Here is a 26,777-nt window from a genome sequence, read left to right as displayed (position 1 = left end):
CATTCCTGATTCGGTTGACGGAAAATTTAGCGTCTTGGTTCAGACTTGTTCGTTAAGCCCTAGTACGTCTGAGTACTAGGCTTAACAACACCCAAATGAATGCCTCGGAGAATAACGAAATTGGTGCGTCGCACAAGCAACAGAGAACAATCGGAAAGGCGAAACAGATAGCCCTTAAATCTGCGCAGAAAATGAGAGAACAAAATTTATTTATTTATTGCAGCATTAAAAGTATATGAAACCCTTGTATGTTTTGTTTTGCTCCTGATTTCTCATCCATGCAGGCGCACTGTGCCACTGCGAAACATGGAAGACCCGCTCGTTCTTAATATATCCTGGAATACCTTGAAATTTGTGAATACGTACCAGAAGATTTGGTGGTTTGACGAAACTGACGTAATAAAACATTTAAATGGCTGCACATAAAATCCGGTTGCTGTAGGTCTTAAAGTTTCAGTGATCTAGCTATCAATGAAAATAGTCATACCATGACCGTCATGGGCTATATCGATTTGCCAATTGGTTCTGATGTAGTGTGAAGTGGAAGACTCTTCTTTCTGGTTGCCAAGATTACACAAATAAAAGACTTCTCACACTGGCGACCATCCAGCATCCATTTCTGGGATGTTGTACACAACGAAAAACAGCAATTCACCACGAAAATGTAAACAATGTCAGATAGGAAAATGGTAAAAAACAATAACAAAACATCTGATATGTCAGAATTGTCTCAGGCACAAAAACTCGGTTTGTGGATTATCCCCTGGGAATTCTTTTATTAAAGCTCTGCAAAACTCATGCAGGATTTTGCCCACGCTATTCTGCCTTCCGACTATTCTGTACTCAGAAAATGAGCCCAAAGTACAATGCTATATAAAACTTTTTTTAAAAAACGATTCGTTATTGTTGAGTACATCTTTCTCCTAAAATGTCCCAAACCGCTTCTCAAAAAACATAAAATATATATATGTATTTAAAACATTGATCGACTTTAGTAGAAGCTGATGTAAAAGACCACGATTCATTGTTTTCAAAACAGATATCCATTCCAATAAATTCTCCTCTTCAATGTTGGCCACACTATCATCATTCATGTCTTGCAACGTGATTAGATTGTGCAAGAATATATTTTGCTGGTAAATCAAATTCACAATCATTGCAATATTATTAATATTCATTTAAATTATAAAAGAACAAAAATTTCTGCCTCACCAAATTGTGTGCATCAACTATTTTTCATGGGTGGTGGATGGGGTCAGTGGGCTTCGAAGTTTCGCATCTGTGAAAAACTACCACCGTTCCTCAAGTCTGTACAGTGTGGGAAAAGGCTATAAGATTTTTCTTATGGAATAAATAAAAGTTTAAAGAACAAGAAATTGTTCTATGTAATATGATTAATGGATATACGCATTTGCTTCTTATGCATTTTTTGCACTAATCTTAGTTATTTTATGCTAATCCAGCTGATTTTCATTGATGGTGGATGGTGCCAGGGTGAATAGGTGTTTCATATCTCTCAAAAATTCCCACCGTTTCCTCTGGATGGGATCATATGCAGAGGGAATAAGAATCTTATATTTATACAAATTCATTTTGTGTTCCGTTTTCCATCGTTCTATAATATATATGACTTTAGATCTTGTTAACTGTATCTTGACGCACTTTAATTCATATACATTGTATAATTAAAAGATTGAGGCTTGCATATTTCTTTTATTCCCATTTAACAGTGCACCCAGTTTACCCACAAAAGTGCAACAAATAAAGCTCAGAATGAGAGTGGAAGCTTTGGATATTTTTTGGACGGATAAGAGTCGATATGATTTAGCAGAAAAAAGGTTTCACGAAGTTATTTTAAAGGTACATTAGGTTCTGATAGTCAAAAGTGTATTATCCACATTCCTAAAATATGCCTCAGAATTGTGAAGATTTATATTTTTACATATTTTAATGAACAAACCCTACCCAAACCAATCAAAATCGGTTAACAATATTACATATATATTGCCCTTTTTGCGAAATTTTCGTATATATTATAAGAAATTGTACATTACCGCGTGTTATCTTTGCCACTAAGATTAGCTGAGATTTGACTAATTTAATTAAACTAAACTATCAGCCATGCTCCGGTTATCGCAAATCGCAAAAAGTTACGATTTGACAATCGCAAAAGCGTGCTTCGGTTTTCGTAAATCGCAAGATTTTAACGATTGGAAACCGGTTGCTAATGAACTCGCGATTTAAAAACGAATTGCACGAGAAAAATATATTTACAACGCTTATATAATTATTAATTCATTTAAAAAATTTATATCTAAAGGCCCCCAATTTAATCTCATCAAAATAAACGTAAGAAACAACAAAGTGCGAATTGCCATTTGACCGCTAAAATATCAATATCGACCAGGGAAAAAATTCCGTCTGTTCTTAATTAACGGATTTTTGTATTTGTTTTGGGTATAATATAATGCGATTCCCAAAACGATGACATATTTAACTAAAATATTTCCCTTTCCAAACCAAACAATGATTTTTTTCCAAGATAAATATCACAAAATAATTTGGTAATTAAATACTATCGATAGGAAAAAGTTACGTAACCTGGAGCGCACACAATTTAAATTCGTACGAATTGTTCCAAAATCGTAATCGCAAAAGTTTACGAAAACCTGAGCATACCGCTTTCATTACGGCTTTGTACCGGCCTGGCATGGGACCTGCCAACGCTCTTGCTTCTGATTTGGATGGCTTCATTACAGTCTGAAAGAAGAACTTGCACGGCAAGTTTTACGCATGGCTCTAACTCCTGTTGTTTCGTGGATTATGCCTGGCCCTGCTCAGGATCCTCCCTCCTTCCGTTGCCGGTGACCGGACGGTACTGCCAAAGACAATATAATAATAAGATGCGTAACGCTCATACATTTCAATTGCCATATGCAAGCAATTTTCCGGCAAGTTTGAGAGCGTACAAATATAACGTGAAGGAACGTGCGAGTCACTTCTGGGGACGCGACTCTACTTATACCCGTACTCAGTCAGTATATACATTTTTGAGCATATGGTTTTCTAGAATTTTAGAATTAAAAAAAAACATTTTACATTTTTTGCTACATCTGTTATCTACATCTAAAATGTATATTCTACATCTTACATGTAGATTCTACATGTACCATTTAGATTCTACATCTCCTCCGGTAGGGGTTGCTCGTGCACTGAACGCGGCAGAGTGTGCGAGCGAGAAAGAGAATGAGTAGCTTTCTGGCTGAAGTAGACGGGGGAAGCAACTGAAAATTAATTTCTTCATTCTATAATTATGATCCAGATTCGGCAATCTGGTAGATATGATTATTCTCTACGATACTGCGTTTTTAGTTTGATCGTATCTTTAAAATTGTGCCTGCCACAGATTTTCGTCCTTTGTGGGGGCGGGGCGAAATTTTGAAATACACTTGTAGCAGTGTGATATCACAAGAGTCTGGAAACAAAATTTGGTTCCTCTAGCTTTTATAGTCTCTGAGATCCAGGCATCAAAAAAGACGGACAGACAGACATGGCTATATCGACTCGGCTATTAATGCTGATCAAGAATATATATACTTTATGGGGTCGGAAACGTTTCCTTCTCTGCGTTGCACACATCCACTTTTACCACAAATCTAATATACCCCTTAACTCTTTTTTGAGTACGGGTATAAAAATAGAATGCGCTTTCGTGTGTGAGTACACACAGAACCTTTAAGTGCATGAGCGGCGTACTTGTGCTAAGCGACAAATTTTCGAGACGCAAAATGTTTTTTGAAACTTCGAAAATCTTTTTGCCATTGACTGATTGGAAAATAAAAAAATTATATTCTCTGGATTCATATTTAATTTTTTAATAATATCTTAAATAACTGCATAAGGTCGCAAAAGGATTTTCAAGAGAGCCTGGAGCCAGCCTGAAAAATTTGAGTGACAAAATTTCGTATGGCGTTACGCATCTTATTGTTATATTTTCTTTGGTACTGCCACTTTCTTCCAGATGGGCGGGGCTAAATCCCTACGCATATTTTTCTAACATATATCGCGTAAGCTCACTCACGCAAGGTTCAAGCTGTCAACTTGCGATTGTCATTGGGTTCGTTGGTATTGGCATGTAGATCCGCAGTCAAAGGCTATGATTTCGACCAATGTGCATTTACCGCACGAAATCTTTCTTCCTGAAGATACAGTAGTGGACATTGAAATGTGGACACTCATGTTAGTTAACTTTAAGCCGACGGCGAGAATTCAAAAACATCTAAGTCAGTCGGGAAATATTTTAAATGCATAGATACATTCATTAGCTGTAAATTGATGACTTGCTTTCATTTCAAAAAGAAATTTTCAAAAAAAAAAAATTAAAAATGTAAAAAATGTAAAAAAAAACTGAAACTGAGAAGGCAGCCATTTTATGTTTGCGGTCAAATAATTTTAGTTTTGGCGCTATTAGCACCAAATTTAGTATGAGTAAGTCCTCAAAACACAATTTCCTAAAGGATTTCTAAAAATTCTGTTCGGTAACACGACTACCCGCCTCAGGAAGTAAGGGGAAAACCACCCCAAAGGACCTTCAAAGTAGGATCAGGATTGAGATCTTCGATTGGGCGTCGCAGATCGGTTCAAAATGATATAAGATATTAGAAGAGAGTTTTTTTCAATCGGTAGGTATCGATTTTAGCACCAAAGATAAACGGCGGCGTCTTCAGGAGACATGACGGTCCTGGGATAGCAGTATGACCACTATTAACACTAAAAATGCGAAAAAAAAGGATCCAATGGGCCAAACTTCACGAATCTTGGACTGTAGAAGATTGGAAAAACGTTATTTTCTCCGATAAATCTAAAATAAACCTATTTGGTTCAGATGGCTTGACGTACGTTCGCCGCAAAGTCAGAGAACTGTTTAAGGATGAGTGCCTCAAAAGAACGGTGAGGCAAGGAGGGAGCAGGATGATCTGGGGATGTTTTTGTTATTGTTATTGTTATTTTGTATTTCCTAATAGTCTTGTTCTTAAACGCAATAAAATAAATTTTGTTTTTCCTTACCAAAAATTAGTAATGCATTTTTTTTGTAAATATGAAAATTGTATGAAAAAGTGAATAATTTTTGATTTAAGGATTCTTTCGAAAACAAGGACATTTGTGTTCTAACTTTTGGAATATTTCCTTGGGTATTTAAATTGTTTACTAGTTATATAAGTTTTTTTCTTTGGAAACATACCAAAACTTTATAAAACAGAAAAAAGGACTTGTTTTTGAGTGTCCACATTTCAATGTCCGCTACTGTAGTTTTGGTATGGGCCTAATCCAAGCCATATGCAGTTCGGTATGACTTAGAAATATTGAACTCTATTCCTTCGGTGATCACTTTCACTTAGCAGTCGGATAGTCGTACTTTAACAGAAATCATCATGGTTTTATGCCGGCAGATCCAAGACCACTATCTGATCGCTTTCAGTAATTTGTGTACCCATGCATTTGAACTGAACTCTAAAGCTGATGACAACATTAGCACTGACTTTGCTAAGGCCTTTGACAAAGTCTCTCACAGTCTCTTAATAGCTAAGCTGCATCAGTTACGGTTTTATACCGCCCTATTCAGTAGGTTTATATCGTATCTTGATCGACGAGAGTATATACACAGTATTGATAAATGGAAAGCATTTGGACCCATACGTACCTATGTACTTCCGGCCTGTAACGGAAGTACGAGTCCACCGCTGTTCGTAATATTTATTAATAAAATATAATATTCAAGCTTCTGAATATTTCATTATTGGAAAATGTTTCTTTTGTTCTTTTTAAAATTCTGTTTTCAAAGTGCTCGTTGCCGTATATTGAATAAATGGCTATACTCTCTCAAAGCAGACTGAGATACTTGACGTATTTTGTTATTTTTGTGGTATTTTTTGACTTACTTTCATATTTTGTAATTACTTTAATAACTTGTTTTCTTGAGAAACATGCCAATATATATGTTTGTGAAATTCTATGAAAATATACAATAATTATGAATTTTTTGTCTTATTTTAAAGGTAACTGAGAGGCCCCAATACAGCCCTTTAGTGTCTGAAATTGCAAAGGCTAGGGAGCATATACAGAACTCTCTGGAAAAGGTAATTTTAAAAATTTTTTGGTTAACTTGTTACTCCAAATAGTTAAGGGGTATATTAGATTTGTGTTAAAAGTGAAGTGAGCCGGGAAAGTTAATGCCAAAAAACGGCATATCCGTCCACTGTGCAGTGTATTGTTAATTAAATCTAACAAAAATTGTTTTTTATATACTTTCAAATAGTCGTTACTTTAACTAGACAATCGTTTTACAAAATTATTTAAGTATTGAAATTTAAATTATTTAAACACACTCGGCTCTTAATGGGTTAAAAAAGGTCGAAAAGGCGGTATTTTACTGCAAAATATGATTTTCGGAGGGTTGGTCAAACAAATTCAGCTCAGCCGATTATCGAGCGCGAGATTTTTCATTAGCTGTCGAATTTATTGTAAATAAGAAGTCGATTTTAGTTCATTATATATTTAGGTTCGAGATTGTTTGCAGGTAGAAACACGATTCGTATTTCCGAATGTGAGACCGAATATGTGCAGTTATGTATGTAAAATGCGACGATATGAAGTGTGAAGGTAGATACTTTTAGGTGCAGGACCATTGGCTGAAGATCAGTTCCAGACTAAAAGAGGGCAGGCGGACCGAATTGCCCGTGCCCCAATGTAAGCAAGAGAGAACGAAAGAAGCTATAGAAGCTCGGGCTGCTGCTGAGCCGAGCGGATAGATAGAGAGAGTGTGCGAGAGAACAACATAGATGTTGCGCTGCAATACCGAAGCGAAGAAGGAGATATAAAGAGGCGAAAGAACGGCTGCTCTCTTGAGTAAAGATAAGCGGTTACAAAATTTAAATGCAGTGGGTAGCGCAAATAGCAAATAAGGTAGAATTACGTTATTCTGCACCACTGACTGAATTACATGGTTGGGAAACGAGACAGATACCTTGATACCTTGATATGCAAATAAAATAAAAAAACCCAATAAATATTTTTTTTCGACTTTTCCGGAGTTTTTTAAATCAAAATTTTGAAAATAAAAACTTGAAATTAATTTTCCATTTGAATGTATACTTCCCAAAGCTCCAAAGTCGATGGGTCCTATTTATAGCTGAAATTATTAACGTTTTAGAATTGAAAAAGTGAAAAAAGAAGCACTACCTCTAAAAAACATTAAAAAAATACAATTTTAAGAACCTTAAAATTACAATTCATTAAACATTTTTAAGCCCCAAATCCACCAAAAAACGAGAAGTAACGTGTGAGTCGCTTCTGTGGACGCGACTCTACTTTTATACCCGTGCTCAGTCAGTATATACATTTTTGAGCTTATGATTTATGTAGAATTTAAAAAATTTTCCATTTTACATTTTTTTGCTACATCTGTTATCTACATCTACAATGTTGATTCCATATCTGAAATTTAGATCATACATAGACAATGTAGGTTCTATATCATCTCCGCAAAGGTCGCGCATTGCAAAGGGCAGAGTGTGTGCGAGCGAGGAAGAGAATGACTAGCGTGGTCTCTTGCTGGTGGTGGCGGGGGAAGCAACTGAAAATGAATTTCTTTATTCTGGCTATAATTATAATTAGATCTGATTTAGATTCGGCAATCTGGTAGATATGGGCATTCTCTATAGTCAATTCTCTATACGATACTGCGTTTTTAGTTTTATCGTATTTTCAAAATTGTGCCTGCCACAGATTTTCGTCTTTTGAGGGTTTGGAAGGAGGCGGGCGAAATTTTGAAGGAGTGTGATATCACATGAGTCTGGAAACAAAAATTGGTTGCTCATTTTCTCATTTGTTAGATCGACAATTTGTACTTTGATTAATTCACAACACAGTTTGTTTGATTATGTTAGTTTTATTTATTTGCCATGCAAGGCGAGTGGAAATAGTGTGGGCAAGAGTTAGCAACAGGCGGACCCGTGGTGGACCGTGTTGAAGCGAGAACAAAATGGGTTTTTGTATAAAAAGTAGTAACGATATAGCAGGTCCCTGTGCCAACCGACAATACGTTGTGTCTCTGCTGCGCAGACGAGCCTCCCTCACAGCCTTCGTCGGCTGACGATTTTCGGGAACGGGCAAATGACTCAAGAGCGTAGGTCAGGTAGGCAATGTTGTGCATAAGAGCTTAGCTCTGCTCTCTTTGCGCTGCCATGGGCCGGCGCCTACCCGAACACAACTTATTTTCCTTCTCGCTCGCACACTCTGCCGCGTTCAGTGCGCGAGCAACCCCTAGCGAAGGAGATGTATAATCTAAATGGTACATATATAATCTACATGTTAGATGTATAATATACATAGTATATGTAGATGTAGATAACAGATGTAGCAAAAAATGTAAAATGTAAAATTTTTTTGTAATTCTAAAATTCTAACAAATCATAAGCTAAAAAATGAATATACTGACTGAGTACGGGTATAAGTAGAGTCGCGTCCCCAGAAGCGACTCACACGCTCCCTCTCGTTAGTTTTAGATAGACGCATTAATAAGGAGTCGTTTAAGATATTGTTCATTAAAATCTATGGATAAGCGGTGGAGCTAAAATTCGTTAACCAAACCCCACAAGAGAAAAAATAGACAAAAAATACTCCGCTACAGTAGCGGACAAAGAAATCCGGACAGGCAGAAAAGTACTCATTTTGTTGATTTTTAGAAACGGTGTTTATTTTTGGAAGAAAATTTTTATTAAACTAAATAAATGAATACATTAGCTAATCAAAACAACACTTATTTCAATTCCCTGCTGGTTTTACTTTGGTAGAAAACTTAAATTAAAATTAACGATAATATTTCAAAAACTGAGGAACACAAACGAAATTTTTTTTTCATATTAAAATGTATACATTTTTTGAAAATAGTATTTTATTAATGCAATATTCTACTATTTTAAAAAGTATACTTCAATATTTTGTTGGACCTCCTTTGTTTTATATGACCGAGTCGAGCTCTTTTAAAGTTGTGGATTTCTTCTTCGCCAAAGATACTCAATCGGATTAAAATCGGGACTATTGCCTGGCCAGTCCAATGAATTTATTCCAACCCTCTTCATACTGTTCGAGTGCTTATATCGAATCCTTCCGACTGAACAAACTCGCTTCTAATGTCTTCTGCAGTTTTCAATCGATTAGCCATGCTTAAGCGCGTTATTATACGATCGCCCTGGTCTTCTTCTTTCTCCCTGTGCCCGGGTTACGTTTCAGAGTTCCGGTTTTCTCAAAATTCTTTATAAAAACCCCGATTACAGATTTCCTAAAACCAACTTTGGCGCTTATTTCTCTGAGACTTAAGTTTTCCGATCGCAAAGCCAATATAGCACCTTTATCATTTTCAGTCATTTTCGGCATGTTTCACTGATTTATTTTTTATTTCAAATAAAAAGCTTAGGGATACAAAACCTCGGCGGCGAAGTAAAACTTAATAGATAATATGAAAAAAGATCCAAACCGTTTTAAGCATTTTACTTCTTCCACGCAGCTTCAAAGTTGGCATATTGAGGCCATAAGTAGGTGTCCGGATTTCTTTGTTCACTACTGTAATGTACACACTGGAAAATGGGTATTGAGTAGGATGTGTAGGGAATCCTCACTACTTAGGACCACTTAGGATATATATTTTTTTTCGGCCGTTCCACTTTCCTCCTCACGGAGTGACCATAAGACGATGGCTTGAAGAACTGCGCGGCTAGTAGCCTAGCTGCACTTATCTCAGCCTTGCACTTAAGATGGAGGTCTATCGGTTCCAGGCCTAGCATGGTGTCCAGAGCTGCCTGTGTGGTGGATTTGAGAGATCCGGTGACCCCAATGCATGCCGTCTGTTGGACTCTACGGAGGTTTTCCAGGTGGGATTTGGTGTTAGAGTCTCATCGATATGCCCAGCAACTTTGTATAGTGCGCTCTCAACTGATCTAGGCGTGCTGAGCTCCACTGAACACTTGTTTAGTTCTAATATATAGATTCATTAGTCGCTCCATCGTTTTTAGTGAAAATGAGGACAGACTGATGGGTCTGTAGTCCTTTGGGGAGATGAGGTTTATCTTCCCTACCTTGGGATGAAGACCACTCTGACCTCCCTCCACCAATGGGGGACGTTCATCAGTGTCATTGGTGGCGTTGTATCGTCGTCGAAGGTACCGTCCTGGCTGCGGAGCAGGCCTGGTGTGGTGGGTGACTGGGTGGTGGGTGCGAAGCTTTGAGGCCTCAGTGGTACCATCTATGGCATCGCAGAATGCTGCCCATGACTCCCTCTTCGCCTTCCTACAGGTGTTCTTGTAGGTATTGAAGCTGCGGCGATAATCGTCCCAAATTTCCTGTGTGTTTGTCACTTTTGCTTTGTTGAAGAGTTTTTTCGATTCCTTTCTGACTTCGCTCAGCTCCCGTGCTCACCACTGGTTGTGATTGGACTTTGGGGGTCGACTGATCGGGCAGGATTTGAGAAACGCCTTCTGCAAATCATTGGTAACGTTCTGCGTAGCTTCCTCTAGTCCTCCCGTTGGAAGTATGTCCCCTTCCAGTGGGTTGGGCAGCACCTTCTGTACGGTTGCGGAGTTCCTTGCCGTTCCCCTTGTCTCGCGCTATCACCCTTGCGATAGTCCAGTCAGATGTCTCAAGGATCCGGTTCTGTGCCCTGATCAGAACGAGTGTGTCCTCATCCGCCTTGATCGGGGGAGGAATCCACACCTTCATGATCGTTCTCCTGGGAATCTGATCCGTGGGGACCACGCAGAGTGCCGCTCCTGGCCAAAGTTCACCAAAACCTTGGACTGTGGTTTTGAGAAACTCAAGAGTTTCTGCATTGCAACAGGCCACTGCCTTTGGCTTTTTGGACAAACGGGTTATCTGCGTGCACAATGGCATCCTTCATGGCTGTCAGGATCTCCGATTCTGCCTTCAGCCAGTTAACGTCCGATATCTTCCCCTCGGGGTGACTTCGGTCAATGATGGCTACCTGCAGCTCGGCCGGCAATCCTAGGCTGGCCAGAATGTCCTCTGGTTTCGCCTTCTTCGGTTCGGAAGCTTTTGTGGAGTCGTCCGTTCTCTGCCGTTTGAACCTTGTGCTTGTGCCTTGGCGCTCGCCGTGTTCTGCGTCGGAGGTGTAGTCTTCCCCCTCTGCTTCCCGGACACGTTTTTCCCTTTTCTCCATCGAGCGTTTGCAGACGATGACGTTGCGGGTTGGTCCACCTTCGTCATCGTGCCAGCTGATGCTGACGCTGAATTCGACGGTTGGGGTCCTCAGTCACCGCCGCGTGTGCGCTTGGGGGTGCTTGGTCTCCGGTGGTAGGAGCGACTCTGCTAAGCCGCTCGTACCTCCGCACGTTTTGCTCGTGCTTCTTCCTGAGGCTCCTTTCTCGCGTTGGCTTATACCACGAAGGTATTTTGCCGATGCCCTGTATCCCGACAGCAGCTTGCGTAGGGTCTCAGCCTCCGTTCATAACGGATGCGTTTTAGCCCTACCGCCAGGGTGAACAACTTTTGGCTTCGGCGGTCCCTCATGACCTGCCCGGCTTGGGTGGCCCTTCTGGCAGCATACGCTACCGCCGGTATAGCTCTTGGGTTCCTTACGCTTACTGAGCCCCCTCATCGCGGCAAGATGGTAGTTCTCCGAGGGGGATGAGTTTTGTAATAAAATATAATTATTAATATTTACGCATGGAACTGAAGAGCTGCATCTTGACATCTAGCCTTAGGTTGCTGAGCCCTGCTCTAGAGGGATATGACTGTCTCGATATACCTAAGGTCAGAGAAGGAGTGGTCCTCTATGACACCAATGTGAGGTCAATGACCTCGTGACGGTTTCTTATTATAAATGTGGGGTCGGTACCCCCATTACATAATAACAGGTTTAAGTTGGGATAAAACTGAAAAGTGACTTTCATTTGTGTCAGAGCTCTCCCATTGGGTGTGGTGAGCGTCCGACCTCTCGCTGTCGCTGGTTGCGAACGAGGTCATTTTGAGGATCGCTTTATTCGTGAGCCATGTAGGACGACACCAGCCTTAGGTGTGTCCGCTGCAGCTCTAGGCGCCGTGTGGTCGCAATTGCTAAAATTGTGGAGAAGAAAGATATTTAGTTGCTTTCTGGCCAGAATACAGGAACGCATTTTACCTTTTTTTTTTAGCCACAATCAGATGTAGTCCTTAGTAGCTAATCCACCTACCTTGTCTCCTAACACCCAAGGCTCCTGGATTAGTACAATATCTGCTCCACTCATGTCCAAGCGGAGTATGAGAGAAGCGCCTTACAGAAGTGGAGATTAATCTGCACAAGTCTCAGAGACATCCTTTAGATCAATCTTCACCACTGTTGTGTCGGCGACTACTTGTTGAGGACGACCACCACTTGGTTTGTAGGGCCTTGTGTCGTCTCAACCTTAACGACCTTCCAGTCCGCGGTTGGATGAGTCCCGACTCATTCAATGCAGCGGGAACCCAAATATTTCTATAACATAATTTTATTTTCTAACAATGTTGTTTTCAGTTTGACGTTTTTATAATTGTATTTGCTAATGCGCTAACAATACTTTCATTTTAGATTGATGTTGCTACCCTAGAAGATAGGTGGAGATTGGAGTTTCTTGACCGAATATCGCTATTAGAAAACCAAAACGGGGATCTAAAATCTCAAGTTTTCAAATTAAATCAAGCATACACCGATGTATTGAAACGCATCGATATGGTTGAAAATCGTCTAAATTTTTCCAACGGTAACTTGAAAGAGGATGATGTCGACTTATTTGCTTCAGACAGTGAAGAAGAAACTAAAGAGGCTGTACGCATAAGGGAAGAACGACTGGCCGCTTATAAAGCTAAGAAATCAAATAAAGCAATTATTGTAGCAAAGTCAAGTTTAATTTTAGACGTTAAGCCATGGGATGATGAAACTGACCTCCTAGCTATGGAAATAGAAATCCGCAAAATTGCTTTAGAAGGATTATTATGGGGAGCTTCTAAACTTGTCCCAGTGGCTTTTGGAATAAAAAAACTAAGTATTTCATGTGTGGTTGAGGATGATAAAGTTTCTATTGATTGGCTTACTGAAGAAATAGAAAAATTAGAAGATTTTGTCCAAAGTGTTGATATAGCTACATTCAACAAAATTTAAGAGATGTAAAAAAATGTTATTAAAGTAATCATAGTTTCTTGATGGCATTCTTAGCCTTCTAACTTAAACGAAAATAAATAAATTATAATATTTTGAGTCTTGTAAACTACTAAACTACTACTACAGTTAATCTATATATATAAAAATCTCGTGTCACGGTGTTTGTGACTGAACTCCTCCCAAGCGGCTGGACCGATTTTTATGAAATTTTAGTCGTATATTAAGTATATATGCGCATAGGTCGCAGATTATTTTTAATCTTAATATTGGTTTTTGGATCAAGCAGTGATCTGATTAAGTTGTCAGTGTGTTTTGTGACATAATCTCGATTTAATATCTTTCTTTGTGTTTGGTAGGTTTGTTTGGGAAATTTCTTAATTTCTAATTGTGGTAAAGTGAAAAATGTAACATTAATGCGACATAATAGAGCAGAAAGAACACTCCAACAAGTCGAAGAAGATCACAATTGACAATCAGGGGTGCCACAGAAATCACTAGTGAAATGGAAAACCGCGCAGAGGATTTCCGCTTGAAAATTTCCGCCGTGCCACAGAATTCCGAGCGATTTCATTTTTCTTAGCATTGTCACAAACCAAATTCGAACTAAGGCTAGGGCTTACACCTTTCAAGATTCAATTCGAATAGGGTTCATTTTGCAGTTTTATTTATTTTATCATATCAAAACAATTGGTTTTTAATTTTTTTCTTTTATGATGTAAAACAATTGATTTTTCAAAGCTGTACGTTTATAATTTCAAAGCAAAAAAACATCCCATATCGTGCGAGTCAAACAAAACAATGTACTCGGCAACTCTAGCAGCAACTCGGCAACTCTCCGTGCATGGCAGCAATCAGCTGTTCAAAAAGAACAGACAGAGTTTTACGGTAAACTTAATAAAAATGCTTTTAGCGAGACTGTTGGCCATCGAAGAGCTACGGAGGCAACATATTAGAATATAAACCTTGCAGCGCAGGCTTCTCAGATGCGCATAGGACTCGTTTTCGCGTTCAGACGATACGTATGTGGTTTTTGTGATTGTTTTCTCAAAATACTGCTAATTTAGTTCATTACAATTACCAGTTTTTGGTATAATGATCGCTATGCTTCTATTTGTGCTGCCATGGGTCTGCACTTATCCGAACAATGGCAATAATGTGTAGAAATGTTTTGTTAGTTCTGTTTTGACATTTTGAAGCGATGTCACCTGGTAGAACTGCAAATGACTACAAATGTTTTCACAATTTGCACAAAAAGTATGCACACGGTTGACGTAAAGGAAGTTTTACTGCAATGAGCTTTTTTTTTTAATGCTTAATTAAAGAACAACAGAATGCTTTCAATATAATTAATATTAAATATAATGCTCCGAATTCGACTTAAAAAAGGTGGCATAACTGTATTAACTTCGAAAGTCCGAATCGCCCTAGGTGGCCACCTCGCACTGCAGCGGATTGAGAACGGAATCGTTATGTGAAAATTCAGTCAGCGGATTGGATAGTGATTTACTAAAATGCTTATTTTATTAACTTAACATGTATAATGTTAAATTATTTGGATGAGGGTTAATCACCAATTTAACAACCTTTATGGGAAAGTAAGATTCGAATTGTTTTTGGTGTGTTTTAAGGGTGTATTTAATCCAAACTCTGGATAAATTGTGAGCGATTTTGATTCCGCTGAAAAATCGGTGTGTGGCACGGCGGAATGGAATTGAGGCGATTTTCCAGCGGAAGTGATTTCTGTGGCACCCCTGAATATTAGAGAAATTGACCGACAACGCCAACAAGTACATAGATTATTTACATCCGCTTTGTTCCTTCGTCTCGCATTCGCATAAGAGCCAGATAATCAAGCAGGCACTTTCACAAAAAAAAAATGTGATTTACTTTTTAAAATAAAAAGTCAGGCGCTCCCGCACTCGTAAAACGCAAGACTTTTCCGTTTTCTAAACGCAAGACTTCCGTTTTCTAAACGGCAACTAATTCCTCGAGGAAATGAAAAGTAAACGGCTTTTTATACAACTAAACAAATCTTCATTGCAAAAGGAACAAAATATATGACTTAATGATGCATTGACCTGAATTTGACACCATTACCAGTGCAATAGTCCCAATGAGGCTTCCGGAATGGTGTCCGATTGGAGTCGCCGCTCCTTTGTTCTGTAGCCGGCCGTGCGTATCTGGGCGTGTGTCGTGGTGGTGCGAAAGTGATCGGGATGGTCTGCATCTGAATACTCTCGAACTCCGTGGCCAGCAGTGTTAGCTGTGACAAGTTTTGCAGTTCGTGGCGGCGCACGTACATCTGGTATGCTGGGAGGGCGTTGTAGATCCTGGTTAGCTCCTTGGCTGCGTCGTACCCGGCGAGGTGCATGAGTAGACGTATCTCGATGAGGAAATCTTTGAACAGTTCCCCCGCCACTTGCTGGCGGGCTCGGATCTGGTCTTCCAATTGTTCAAAATACCGTGGTGGCAAGAAGAACGTTAAGAATTCCTGGCGGAAATTTTCCTATGAGGAACTTTGTAGGCGGCTGGTGCGGAACTAACGACTGGCACGGTCTGTGAGAAGTTCGGCCATGGCCCGCGGCAGTTGGTTTGGGTCGTGATCATGTGATGGGCTGCATCGGCATTTGCCGTACGTTTTTGGATAAGCTGGCGGTTACCCGGGTGTGTCTGTCGATTCCCAATGGGGTCTCCGAAATGGCGTCCGGTGCGAGTCTTCGATCCTCTGCTCTGTAGCCGGCGTTGCGTATCTCGGCACGTTCCACGGGGGTGCGAGAGTGGTCGGGATGGTCCGCTCTTGGATACTCTCGAACTCCGTGGCCAACGGCGTTAGCTGTGCTTAGCTTTGAAGTTCGTGTCGTCGCACATACATCTGGTATGCTGGCAGGGCGTTGTCGTAGATCCTGTTCAGCTTCTTGGCTGCATCGTACCCGGCGTGGTGCATGAGTAGCCGTATCTCGATGAGGTAATCCTTGAACAATTCTCGTACCGCTTCCTTGCGTGCCCGGATTCGGTATTCCAATTGTTCAAAATACCGTGGCGGCAAGAAGAACGTCAAGAATTCTTGGCGGAAATGTGCCCATGAGCTGCCTTGTATTTGGCTGGTGCGGTACCAGCGACTGGCCCGATCGGTGAGAAGCTCTGTAATGGCCCGAGGCAGCTGATTTGTGTCCACCCCATATGAGAGCATACGTTCTTCGAGTAGTTCCAGAAATGCAAGTGGGTCGTCCTGTCCGTCGAACCTGATTCCCCATTTCCGAATCTGTTCCGCGATGTGGGCGGTGTGGCTGTGGTGGCGTCCATCTATGGAAGGGTCCATGGCTGGCACGATCCTCTGTGTGGGCGAGCGGCTGGTCTCCGTAAGTGGAGGCCTGGGCAAATCGGCTGGCGTTAAGATGCCTGGTGGGCCGGGAGTGCTGTATTCGGCCGCGGTGGGGTCTTGTAACCCGGCTTTTGGGTATATTTTCAGCTGGTCGGATGGCCCAGGAGTGGTGGGCATGGGTGACCTGGAGCGTCCTGCTGGTTTGGCCTATTGCCGTTCGAGGTCTCCCAGTCAAACCCAGGCGTCCTGCGAGAGTGTTCCGGCGACTAATGCGGCGAATCTCTTTCGTCGTTCCTCGACCGTTCCTTCGTTGCCAAATCCAAATTCTTCGGCAAGGGCTTCCAGCTCGTCCCGACGGAGTTTGTAAATTCAGCTGGCGGTGACCCCTGGATTGGTATGGTGTCCCTCAGGGAAAAATTCATCGGGTTAGCCGTCTCCGTGGGCTTCCATGGTCTATATCTGTGGTTAGTGGCACTGACTTACGCTTGGTTTGGGGTACCTCTTTACGGTAGCAATTTCGTTCGACACTCGTAGGATCGGCACTGCGGCTCTACTTCGCGACCGGATTTTGCGTGGGCGTGGTTTTGTGCTTGACGGGTATCGGTCCTCGCTAGCCTATTATCTTTCGGTGTCCGTGGGTCTTTACTCCACGAAGCTCCGTGTTAAGGTGTGCTCAAAGTTTCCTTAAAGTCGCCTTAAAGTAACCAAAAGTCCCTGCTCGGGCGACCTTTTTCAGGCTGGGATATGCATCAGCCTGTCCAGGGACCTATACAAGAAATTTGTAGATCTGCTGGAACTTAAGGTTCGGGGCGGCCTTGAAAGAGCAGTAGGCAAGATGGGAAATTTGATGACTCGATAATTGCTGTCGTTTTGTTTATTTTTAATGCTTGGGTTGTTTACAATTTGAACCTGCTTGTCTTGCTACTTGTGCTGCGGGCTGGTGGACTGCTCAGTGTAGTGTCTTGAGTTTGTGACTGCCTAGGGCTGATGGACTGCCTAGTGCACTGTCTTGGGTTTGGGACTTCCTAGTGCAGTGTCTTGCGTTCGGGCTTATGGACTGCCTGCTTCTTTGGCCGACCTTGGGTTTTTTAAGCAGCTGGTGATCGCACCTGAGACCGTGATTTTCCGCGGTCTGTCTTCGAAATAATTAATTTGAACTTTTTTTTTGAAGAATTTTTGAATTCTGGTATTTTTTTGTAAAGCTTTTTTCAGAGGTAGCGCTTCTTTTTTCACATAACTCTAATATCTAACGTCTGGTTGGGAATTAGGATCGCGAACAGGTACCATATGTACAACCCTTTTTCATTTGCTTTGTTCCCAATTGGCAGTTGGGCCCGCAACCTTCGAAAAGGTATTTTTTGTTAATTTTGTTCATTTTTTAGGTTTGGTTAACAAATTTTAGCTCTAAAGTTTCTCCACAGATTTTAATGAGCGATACCTCAGACGACGCCTAGGTCACAGGATATAATTTTTTTTTCGACTTTTCCTGAGTTTTTAAAATCAAAATTTCGTAAAAAATACCGCACAAAACTCATCATTTTTGCATTTCAATGCTTTATATTTCCCAGACGGTAAGCTGAAATCACAAAGTGTTTGGGCTTGACTTCTAGCTGTTTTTATTATCTTTTTAAAATAGCAAAGTTATTTGAAAAAAAGAAGCGCCACCCTTTTGAAAAAAGCTTTAAAAAAATATCAGTTTTCAAAAATTATTCAAAAAAAAGTTCTGCCACAGAAAAAAAAAATATAATCAAACCATTTCTAAGCCCCAAATCTTTAAGAAAAAGTTGGTTTTGTTCCTTGAGGAAAACTTGTGTCGAGTAGTGGTTGCGAAATATCGCAAAGAGGTGGGTTAGCGAGAATTTAGTGCTGTGTTCGCTGATTGCGAAATAATGCAAGAGGTGGGTTGATTTAAATTGGTGTGTGGACAAGAATGGGTAGAGTTGTTGATAGAGAGTTCTTAATTTTAGTAATTGTGTGCGTTGCTTAAGACTACTTTATTTTCCAGAGGTGCTGACACCCTGCTATTTGTGGAGAATCGTGGCTAGAGCCATGGTTAGTTGGCTCTGTGTGTATCAGTTTGATGATTGTTCCCGACTATCGTGGATGCGCTGACACCCCGCTGTTTGTGACGGGCCATGGCTAGAGCAATGGTTCGTTACATCGTTAATTGACATATCGCAAAACAACGCTACTGAAGAAACTCATTAGCTCAACATTTGGTGACCCCGACGTGATATAAACAATTAAATCACAAAAACAATAACATTTTTCGTTCGTTTAATTCACATTTAACTACGGTTTCTCGGTATTCGGCTTTGCAAAAGCAACAAAAACGGGGCTCGCATCGTCTGCCTTGCGTTGTGCTTGCGGCTCTTGCTCCATTTATTGCAAGCGTTCCTCTTTGCGGTCATCTTCCCGCTAGGAACGTTTTATAGCGCCTGCTGTCGAAATGGATGTGAGGAACGACGGTGCCGTGACAGCTGCTGGAAACAGTGTGGCTTTCCTAAGGCGGAAAGCACTGGCATTATTTGAACGGATGAAGCAGTCATATGTTGTCTTGTAGAGCGCTTCGTTATTTGACCACTTCATGCTCGTTGTAAGGCTTAAGCAGATCGAGGAGCTGCACGGAACTTTTAAAACCGTGCACAGCGAGCTCCAGAAGCTGGACTACGATGAGATTGACAGTGAACTCTCCAATGGCTTTAAAGAGCTTTTCGTGACGCTGAAAGTTATCATTCTCTCAGAGATCACTAAGCGGTCCACTTCCTTATCTCCGCAGCCTACGTTTGGTGAGGGAATCACACCTGCATCACACATCTCAAGTGGATTCTTGTTCGAATTTGGAACCAATTGCAGTTTGTATACAAATACAAATAACGAATCCTTTTTGAAGTTCGACGCTGGTCTCGATGGAATCAACACAGTTGGACTTGCACTTGGTTCTGTCTTCACCAAACCAGTTTTCTCGATATCGGCCCGTCAAACATCGTGGAGTCCCTGCAAGCGCTCCGGTTTGGCCGATATTCATTCGCGAGGGGTTCCTTCGAAAGAGCTCAAAGAGTCCCCTCTATCTGTTAACGGACCTAATGCTGGACATCGCGCTGGACCTCGAGCTCTGCTGGCCCCAAGCTCATCCCAATATGGGTCTATTGTTGGGGAGGGCAGAGAATTCTAAAAATCTAGTTTTCATTTCAGAAAATCATGCTAACCTGGACACATCACTTCCAGTGCTTGGTTGGAATGCGCTATTCTTCTTCGCCTCTTCTTCTTCTGTCGCCAAGCCTCACATTACATGGCTGAACTTCAGCCGATTGGGTGTCAGACAACACGTTGCTTCCTTGCATCGAATCTACAGGTCTCGATTGAAGGAAGAACGGCTCCAACAACAACAAGCTTTGTCTGCTGAACCCTGTGTGCTGCTAAAAGAAGGTTGTTAAAGACCCGTGCTCTTCAACGGGGGGAGTATGTTTGGTTACGCAGCTAAATAGTGGACTTAAATACATAGATTATAGCCAGTGGTGCAGCAGTAGAGTAAATCCTTATTATTGTTTGTTGTTTGCACTGTCCACTGAACTAAATTGTCATCTACATACATATGTACATATTCATGTTCCCGAACGGCAACAGCCTATGCTGCCGTTCTCTTTCGCCTCTTCATCTCGCGCCTTTCTTTCTTTCCTTTGCTTTGCCATCGCTCTCTCTACCGCCTACCCTTGAAATCGTCTTGAAATCGAGCTATTCAATCCGACACCGTCTTGTACCGACCCCCGCGTCTACAATCTGACCCCGTTTTCAATCCAGCTAACTCTCCAACCGACTAGTCATCAACCTAACTCGAACCGCTATCCCTTCCTTATATACTTTTTACAACAATAAACCATATTAATCTGAACAACCATCGTCTCGTTAATAAAAATATTGCAAAACAACCGTACTGAAGAAGTTTTTTAGCTCAACAGTGGTCTTTTATGATGAGCTTACAAGTAGCCATTGGCTTATGAATGTCCTCCTTATCTTGGAGATGGGGGATTGTAGTTCTGGCCAGCTCATCTGCAATGCAGTTCCCTTAAATGTCCTCGTGGCTCGCGACCCATATTAGGCTAATAACAAACTGAGGAGCCATCTCATGAAGAGATTTGCGACAGTTTACCACGGAGGCCGAGTTCGATGTTATCTCAATTAGCGATTTGATCGCAGCTTGGCTGTCACTGTAGATATTTAATTGAGTTGCCGTTGTGATAACTTCATGAAGGCAGCTCAGAGCTTTCCTGATTGCCATGACTTCCGTTTAGAAGACAGTGTCTTATATTTAGCTTTTCGGAGTAGAGGAATATATTAAATAAGCACAAAATTCTTGATCCCCCACCCATTTTGTCAACTACTGACCCACTGCAGACTCGACAATCCCAAGCCAACTGACCCACCTTTTACATAATAAATACACCATTGTTACAAATAAGCTAAAATAGTACTAAGGAAAAAAACAACGTAATTTGCTGACTCCGGATCCAGCGGATCCAGCGGTCCATCAGACTACACTAAGTCAGGGAAGTTCAGACGCCAGCAGTCTATCAGACTACACTAAATCAAGACAGTTCATCAGCTATAGGAGACAGTCAGTCGATCAGTCAGTCGATCAGTCAGTAAATCAGCATACCCATCGCGCGGTAGTCCGGAATCTCAATACAAAAATACAAATAAGAATAAAAACCAACATAAAACTAACATAAAGCAAAACCAAAGTGTTGTGACTTTAAAAAAACTCTTTTCAATTTCAGCCGGCCAGTCCCGCTCCTTTAAAATTCCCCGCGAACTACAAATACATTGTTGTTAGGATCTTGGACAGGCTGAAGCATACTGTTCAGAGTGAGGACGGCGCTGGCGGGGCAACAGCTCTGTGGGCATTCCAGCCACACCACTGTTAGCAATCCAGCTACGCAAGCTGTTGCCCTCGCTCTCGCTCTCACGCTTATGAGCGTTTTTCCCCCCGGTGACGCGCTCTCGCGCTCTCAGACTCACCACACTTACGCTCCCGCCCACGCTCCCGCCCACGCTCACGCACCCGCTCCCGCAGCCGACAGCCGTCGCTTTTTCACCCCAAGCAAAACGCCGGTCTATTTGCACGCGATCTCTTAAACCTTATATATATAAGTGAATAAACCTACGAATATACAGAAGAAATTGGAACCACCACGTCTTATTTCTGAATTCTGAATTCAGAATAGCGGGACTTCCAGACGCCTCTACGCTCAAACATTGGTCCTTCGAGCCGGATATACTTCGCCTTCCCCAACCATATCCAGCATTCGAGCACGGCATCGCCTTTACCACCAGGATCCTAGGTTAGGTTAGGTTAGGTTGAGGCGACTGTCGGGATCGTCAGAAACCCGACACACCTAGGCCGGCTTCGGCCCGTTGTGATACCGCATAAATCGTTCCCTCTTCCCTCGTGAGACACTATCCATTGTCCCATCCGGATGCCCTTATGAAGCCTGCGATCCGTCTGGGACTGTTTGTAGAAATGTCCGAAATGTCAATTAGGAAAGATGCACCCAAGTATTGAAGTCTCCTTCTACTGAGAGCCGGACAGGAGCAGAACAGATGTTCCACAGTCTCCTTCTCGTCCTCATCTCTACAGCTCCGACAGAAGTCGTTATAGGGGGCACCCAGCCTGTTAGCATGGGTGCCTATTAGCCAATGTCCCGTAAGGGAGCGTATGACTGAGCTGCACCTGCTCCTACTGAGTTTTCAAAGCTCATCGGTGCGCTTCCTAGTAATGTTAGCCCGTGTTTGCCGAGTTATGTGACATAGTGGCACTGTTTGCCATCTGTCATTTATTAGTTCCTTAAAATTTTCTTTTATTTTGAGCTTGCAGGTGGCCATTGGCATACGAATATACTCCTTATCATCGAGAAGGGGGATTGTTGTACCAGATCTGGCCAGCTCGTCTGCTATACAGTTGCCTTCAATGTCCTGGTGGCCCGGGACCCATATTAGGCTGATGACAAACTGATAAGCCATCTCATGGAGAGATTTGCGACAGTTTGCCACGGTAGCCGAGCTTGTTGTTATCGCATTCAGCGATTTGATCGCAGCTTGGCTATCACTATAGATATTTATATAAGTTGCCGTAGGGGCACGTTCCTGAAGGCAGCTCTGATCGCAATGACTTCCGCTTGGAAGACACTGCAGTGATCTGGGAGCCTAAAAGAGTGTCTCATATTCAGATGTTCGGAGTAGATTCCTCCTCCGACTTTGTTGTCCAGCTTTGAGCCATCAGTAAAGATTTGAATGGCTCCATCTGGGCCAGGTGGTCCCGCGAGCCAGTTGGTTCTGTGAGGGATGATTGTTACGAAAGGGGTATCTGTATACTCCCTCGGAACGCAGTAGTCCGTTTTTTTGGGGACGATTTTGTTTCCATTTAGGATGGACGCATGGCCGGTGTGATGTGACACCCATTGGTCAGAGTCTCTAAGACGAACTGCTGCCATTTCTGTCTGCTCCTTACCTGCAAGGTCCAGGCCCTGCAGGCATAGGATAGCATTTAGCGCATAATTTGGTGTGGTGCTCAGAGCTCCACTGATGCATAGGGCTGCAGTGCGCTGCACCTTGCCCAGTTGTTTAGTGAAGGTCCCCTTAGATAGGGCAGGCCACCACACTGCGACTCCGTAGAGTAGTATTGGTCTTACTATTGCTAGGTATATCCATTGGACTATTCTTGGGTTCATGCCCCATTTTAGCCCAATGGCCTTCTTGCAAGTGTAGAGGGCTATCGTAGCCTTCTTCACTCTGTCTTTGATGCTCAGGTTCCAGCTAAGCTTTTTGTCAATTACCAACCCTAAGTAACTGGCACTGTCGCTGAAGGAGAGCCTGCATCCGTTTAGTATTGGGGGGGTTGAGAGACAGGATTTTGTATTTGGTTGTAAACAACACAAGTTCCGTTTTAGAGGGATTAACTCCCAGTCCACGCGACTTTGTCCATTCTGACAGGGAATTTTCCCGAGAAGATAATGGCAACGTCGTCCGCGTATGCTACCACTTTGCAGCCCTCCCCTTCCAGGTCACACAGAATCTTGTTGACTGCTATGTTACATAGAAGGGGAGACAGGACACCACCTTGCGGGGTGCCTCTGTTGACATATCTTGACTGCGTATACGATCCCATTGATGATGTCACCGTCCTGCATGTGAGCAATTGATCTATGAGCACCACCAAGTGACGATCCACTCCCAGGTCAGTCAGGGCCTCTGTGATGGCTCCTGGTATGACGTTGTTAAAAACTCCCTCAATGTCTAGGAAAGCGATTAAGGAGTATTCTTTGACGTGTAGAGATTTCTCTACCGCCGAGATTACTCCATGGAGTGCCGTTTCCGTGGATTTTCCTTTTCGGTAGGCATGTTGTGCGCCTGACAGCCACGGAGGATTTATGGTTGTCCTCAGCTGCAGCCCGACTTGTCTCTCAAAGGTTTTGAGAAGAAAGGACGATAGACTTATTGGTCTGAAGTCTTTTGGGGTTGTGTGTGAGGGTTTCCCTGCTTTGGGGATAAAGACTATTTTAGCCTTTAGCCAAGCGGGGGGGATTTTTCCAACTGTCAGTATCTTCCTGAAGATACTTTGCAGCCAGTTGATGGCCATGTCCCCGGCTTTTTGTAACTGAGCCGGAATGACTTGGTCCGGGCCAGGCGATTTGAAGGATTTAAAGCTGTTTACTGCCCAGCTAATATTCCGTTTTGTGTGGATGTGCACCATCGAGGTTTCCGGTCCTTCACTTGGGGTGTCTGCCGGCTCGATGGTCGTACACCCAGGAAAATGAGTATCGAGTAGAATGTGTAGGGAGTCCTCACTAGAGTTTATCCACGTACCATCCGTTCTCTTGAGATATCCCACCGAGGGGGATGTTTTTGACAGGATCTTACGTAGCCTTGCGGCTTCTGACGTGTCTTCAATTTCGGAGCAAAATTTTTGCCAAGAGGCCCTTTTTGCTCTCCTTGTTTCTTTTTTGTATAGGGTTAGCTTACTTTTGTAATTTTCCCAGTGCGCTTCCTCGCTGCTGCTTTTGGCTCTGTTAAAGAGAGTCCTGCAGTCTTTCCGGAGGGTATCTATATGTTTAGACCACCAGGGGGGTTTCTTTTACCCTCTTGGTTTGGTTGAGGGGCAAGCTGCCATGAAGGCCTTATTGCAAGCTTCCGTGAAACTGTCCACAAGACGATTAAGATCGTCTTGTGTGTCCGGGCATTTTGGTGCTAGGGGGGGGAGTAATTCCTCCATTTTTGCACTATATGTATCCCAGTTGGCTTTCCTGGGATTAGTATAGTTAGTGGGTATGGTGCTTTCGAGCGATAGGATTGTCTCGATGTACCTGTGGTCGGAGAAGGAGTGGTCCTCTAGGACTCTCCAACTTTTCATTATGTCTGACAGTTTGTGAGACAATAAAGTGAGGTCAATAACCTCTTGACGGTTTTTTATGATGAAAGTGGGGTCATTACCCCGATTACCAATAATTAGGTTGGAGTTTAGGATGAAGCTGAAAAGTGACTCACCCCTTACTTTTGTATCCGAGCTCCCCCATTGGGTGTGGTGAGCGTTGGCATCGCAGCCTATTATTAGGCTTGTATCCGACCTCTCGCTGTCGCTGGCTATCTTGCGAACGAGGTCACTGGGAGGATCGCTTTCCTCGTGAGCCATGTAGGACGACACCAGGTTCAGGCGTGTCCCTTGTAGCTCTAGGCTAGCCGCCGTGTTGTCGCCATTGCTAAAATTGTGGAGCAGAAAGATAATTAGGTGCTTTCTTGCTAGTATGCAGGTTCTAATTTTACCTTCAGTTTGGGCTACAATCAGCTTGTAGTCCTTCGTCGCTAATCCACAGACCCTGCCTCCTACCACCCAGGGCTCTTGGATTAGGACTATGTCCCCTCCGCTTGCGACTAAGCGGAGTATTAGGGCAGCGGATGCTGCTTTACAGTGGTGGAGATTTATCTGCAGAAGCCTAAGAGACTTCATTAGAGTCATTCTCCACCACTGTTATATCGGAGTCAGAGTCGTCGAGGATCTCGTCCCGACACAGCGCCTTAAAATCGAGCATCAGCTCCGTCTCCGAGGAGTAGCTCTCCAGGGCCGGCTCCGGCTCCGGGTCTACTTCGGGTGCCTCGATCTCCGAGGCAACGTCCTGCTCAACTGGGTTGTTGACAGAAAGCGCCTCGGCCGCTGCATCCGACTTGTAGACCTTCATGGTCACCGAGCTGAACCCGAAGTTGAGCTCTCCCTTGGCTGCCTCGATCGGGGCTAGCGATTCCTTATTTAGGACTACCACTGCCTGATTTGTGGGGCCCTTTGATGCCTCCACTTTGACCACCTTCCAGTCTGAGGTTGGCAGTGTAGGGTTGCATCTCTGCAACATCGTGAGGATCCGCTCGGGCTCCTTAAAAGTGGCCGGCACCCATATACGGGCCCTTGGTCTACTGGGCACCTCGCTCCAGTCCACAGCGACGAGCTTCGCCCCAGCGTAGACTTCTCCGATTTGCGCCACCGCAGCTTTGTATAGCTTCACGGAGCGCTCATCTTCGCAGGCTACCACTTTGATGCTTCCCTGGAACCATCCCATGTCTTTGCAGACTGGAGGTGGCCCAGGATCCTTCTCGGAAGCAGCGGTTGGCCAGTGCCGCTTCCACCCACTTCCATTGGCTTCTAGGTACTACGCCTATCAGTGTCCTCTCCTTGGCAATCTGCGCGAAGGATACGTTCGGTAGCACTCTGGAGGGCTTCGCGGCAGGTCCGGGCGTCTCTTGCGAACACTGCCTTTTCGGTTGTGCAGCCACCTTCTGTGGCTCCACACTGAAGTTGGGCAGCACCGCCGAGGCCCATTCCACCTTTTTCAGCCAGTCTGCTGTTGGACTGACTTCTTTGCTGGCGTTCTGCCGACGGAGTATGTGCCCAGCACTCCTCTTTTCGGCATAGCTGAATTTTTTGGCTTGAACACTGGTTGATGGCAAGCCATCACCCGCAGCTTCACCGGAAGGTTGGGCAGACGCAATATTGCTTCCAGCTGAAGCACACCGGCACTGGCATTCTGTCGATGGACAATGCGGGTGCCCACACCAATGGATCCCAGTTCTTCGTTTGCACCGTGAAGACCGCTTGGTTGGACAACAAGCATGTTGTCTTTGGCGAGGTGGTTGAGGGCTTGGACATTGTCAAGAAGATTGAATCTTTTGGCTCTCAGTCCGGCAAGACCTCCAAGAAGATCATGGTGGCTAACTGTGGTTAGCTTT

General features: G+C 43.1%; 2 protein-coding genes across 4 annotated transcripts; both read left to right on the top strand.

Moving 5' to 3' along the window:
• The first annotated feature begins 1,667 nt into the window (after positions 1-1,667).
• LOC111078538 (probable elongation factor 1-delta) lies at positions 1,668-18,537 on the top strand. 3 transcript variants are annotated; one of them, XM_022373259.2, is made up of 3 exons: positions 1,668-1,860; positions 6,057-6,137; positions 18,514-18,537. In XM_022373259.2, exons 1-3 carry the CDS (start codon positions 1,774-1,776, stop codon positions 18,520-18,522), a joined length of 177 nt encoding a protein of 58 aa, XP_022228951.1. In that variant the 5' UTR covers positions 1,668-1,773; the 3' UTR covers positions 18,523-18,537. The 3 variants fall into 3 exon arrangements, with proteins under 3 accessions (XP_022228951.1, XP_041450632.1, XP_041450631.1); XM_041594697.1 differs by lacking the exon at positions 18,514-18,537 and adding an exon at positions 12,617-13,287 and having other exon boundaries at positions 1,669-1,860; XM_041594698.1 differs by lacking the exons at positions 6,057-6,137; positions 18,514-18,537 and adding an exon at positions 12,617-13,287.
• Positions 18,538-26,476: 7,939 nt separating this feature from the next.
• LOC111078542 (peptidyl-prolyl cis-trans isomerase-like) lies at positions 26,477-26,777 on the top strand. Its single transcript, XM_022373264.2, has one exon. It carries the CDS (start codon positions 26,492-26,494, stop codon positions 26,771-26,773), a length of 282 nt encoding a protein of 93 aa, XP_022228956.1. The 5' UTR covers positions 26,477-26,491; the 3' UTR covers positions 26,774-26,777.

The sequence above is a fragment of the Drosophila obscura genome, unplaced genomic scaffold (assembly GCF_018151105.1).
Source record: "Drosophila obscura isolate BZ-5 IFL unplaced genomic scaffold, ASM1815110v1 contig_31, whole genome shotgun sequence".
NCBI lineage: Eukaryota > Metazoa > Arthropoda > Insecta > Diptera > Drosophilidae > Drosophila > Drosophila obscura.
This window is presented reverse-complemented; position numbering and strand designations above follow the sequence as displayed.

Coding starts and splice junctions, on each gene's coding strand:
- LOC111078538 (XM_041594697.1), top strand. CDS start 1,774: ATGAGAGTGGAAGCTTTGGATATTTTTTGGACGGATAAGAGTCGATAT. Junction 1,861..6,056: donor TTCACGAAGTTATTTTAAAG/GTACATTAGGTT, acceptor CTTATTTTAAAG/GTAACTGAGAGGCCCCAATA. Junction 6,138..12,616: donor TACAGAACTCTCTGGAAAAG/GTAATTTTAAAA, acceptor CTTTCATTTTAG/ATTGATGTTGCTACCCTAGA.
- LOC111078542 (XM_022373264.2), top strand. CDS start 26,492: ATGGCAAGCCATCACCCGCAGCTTCACCGGAAGGTTGGGCAGACGCAA.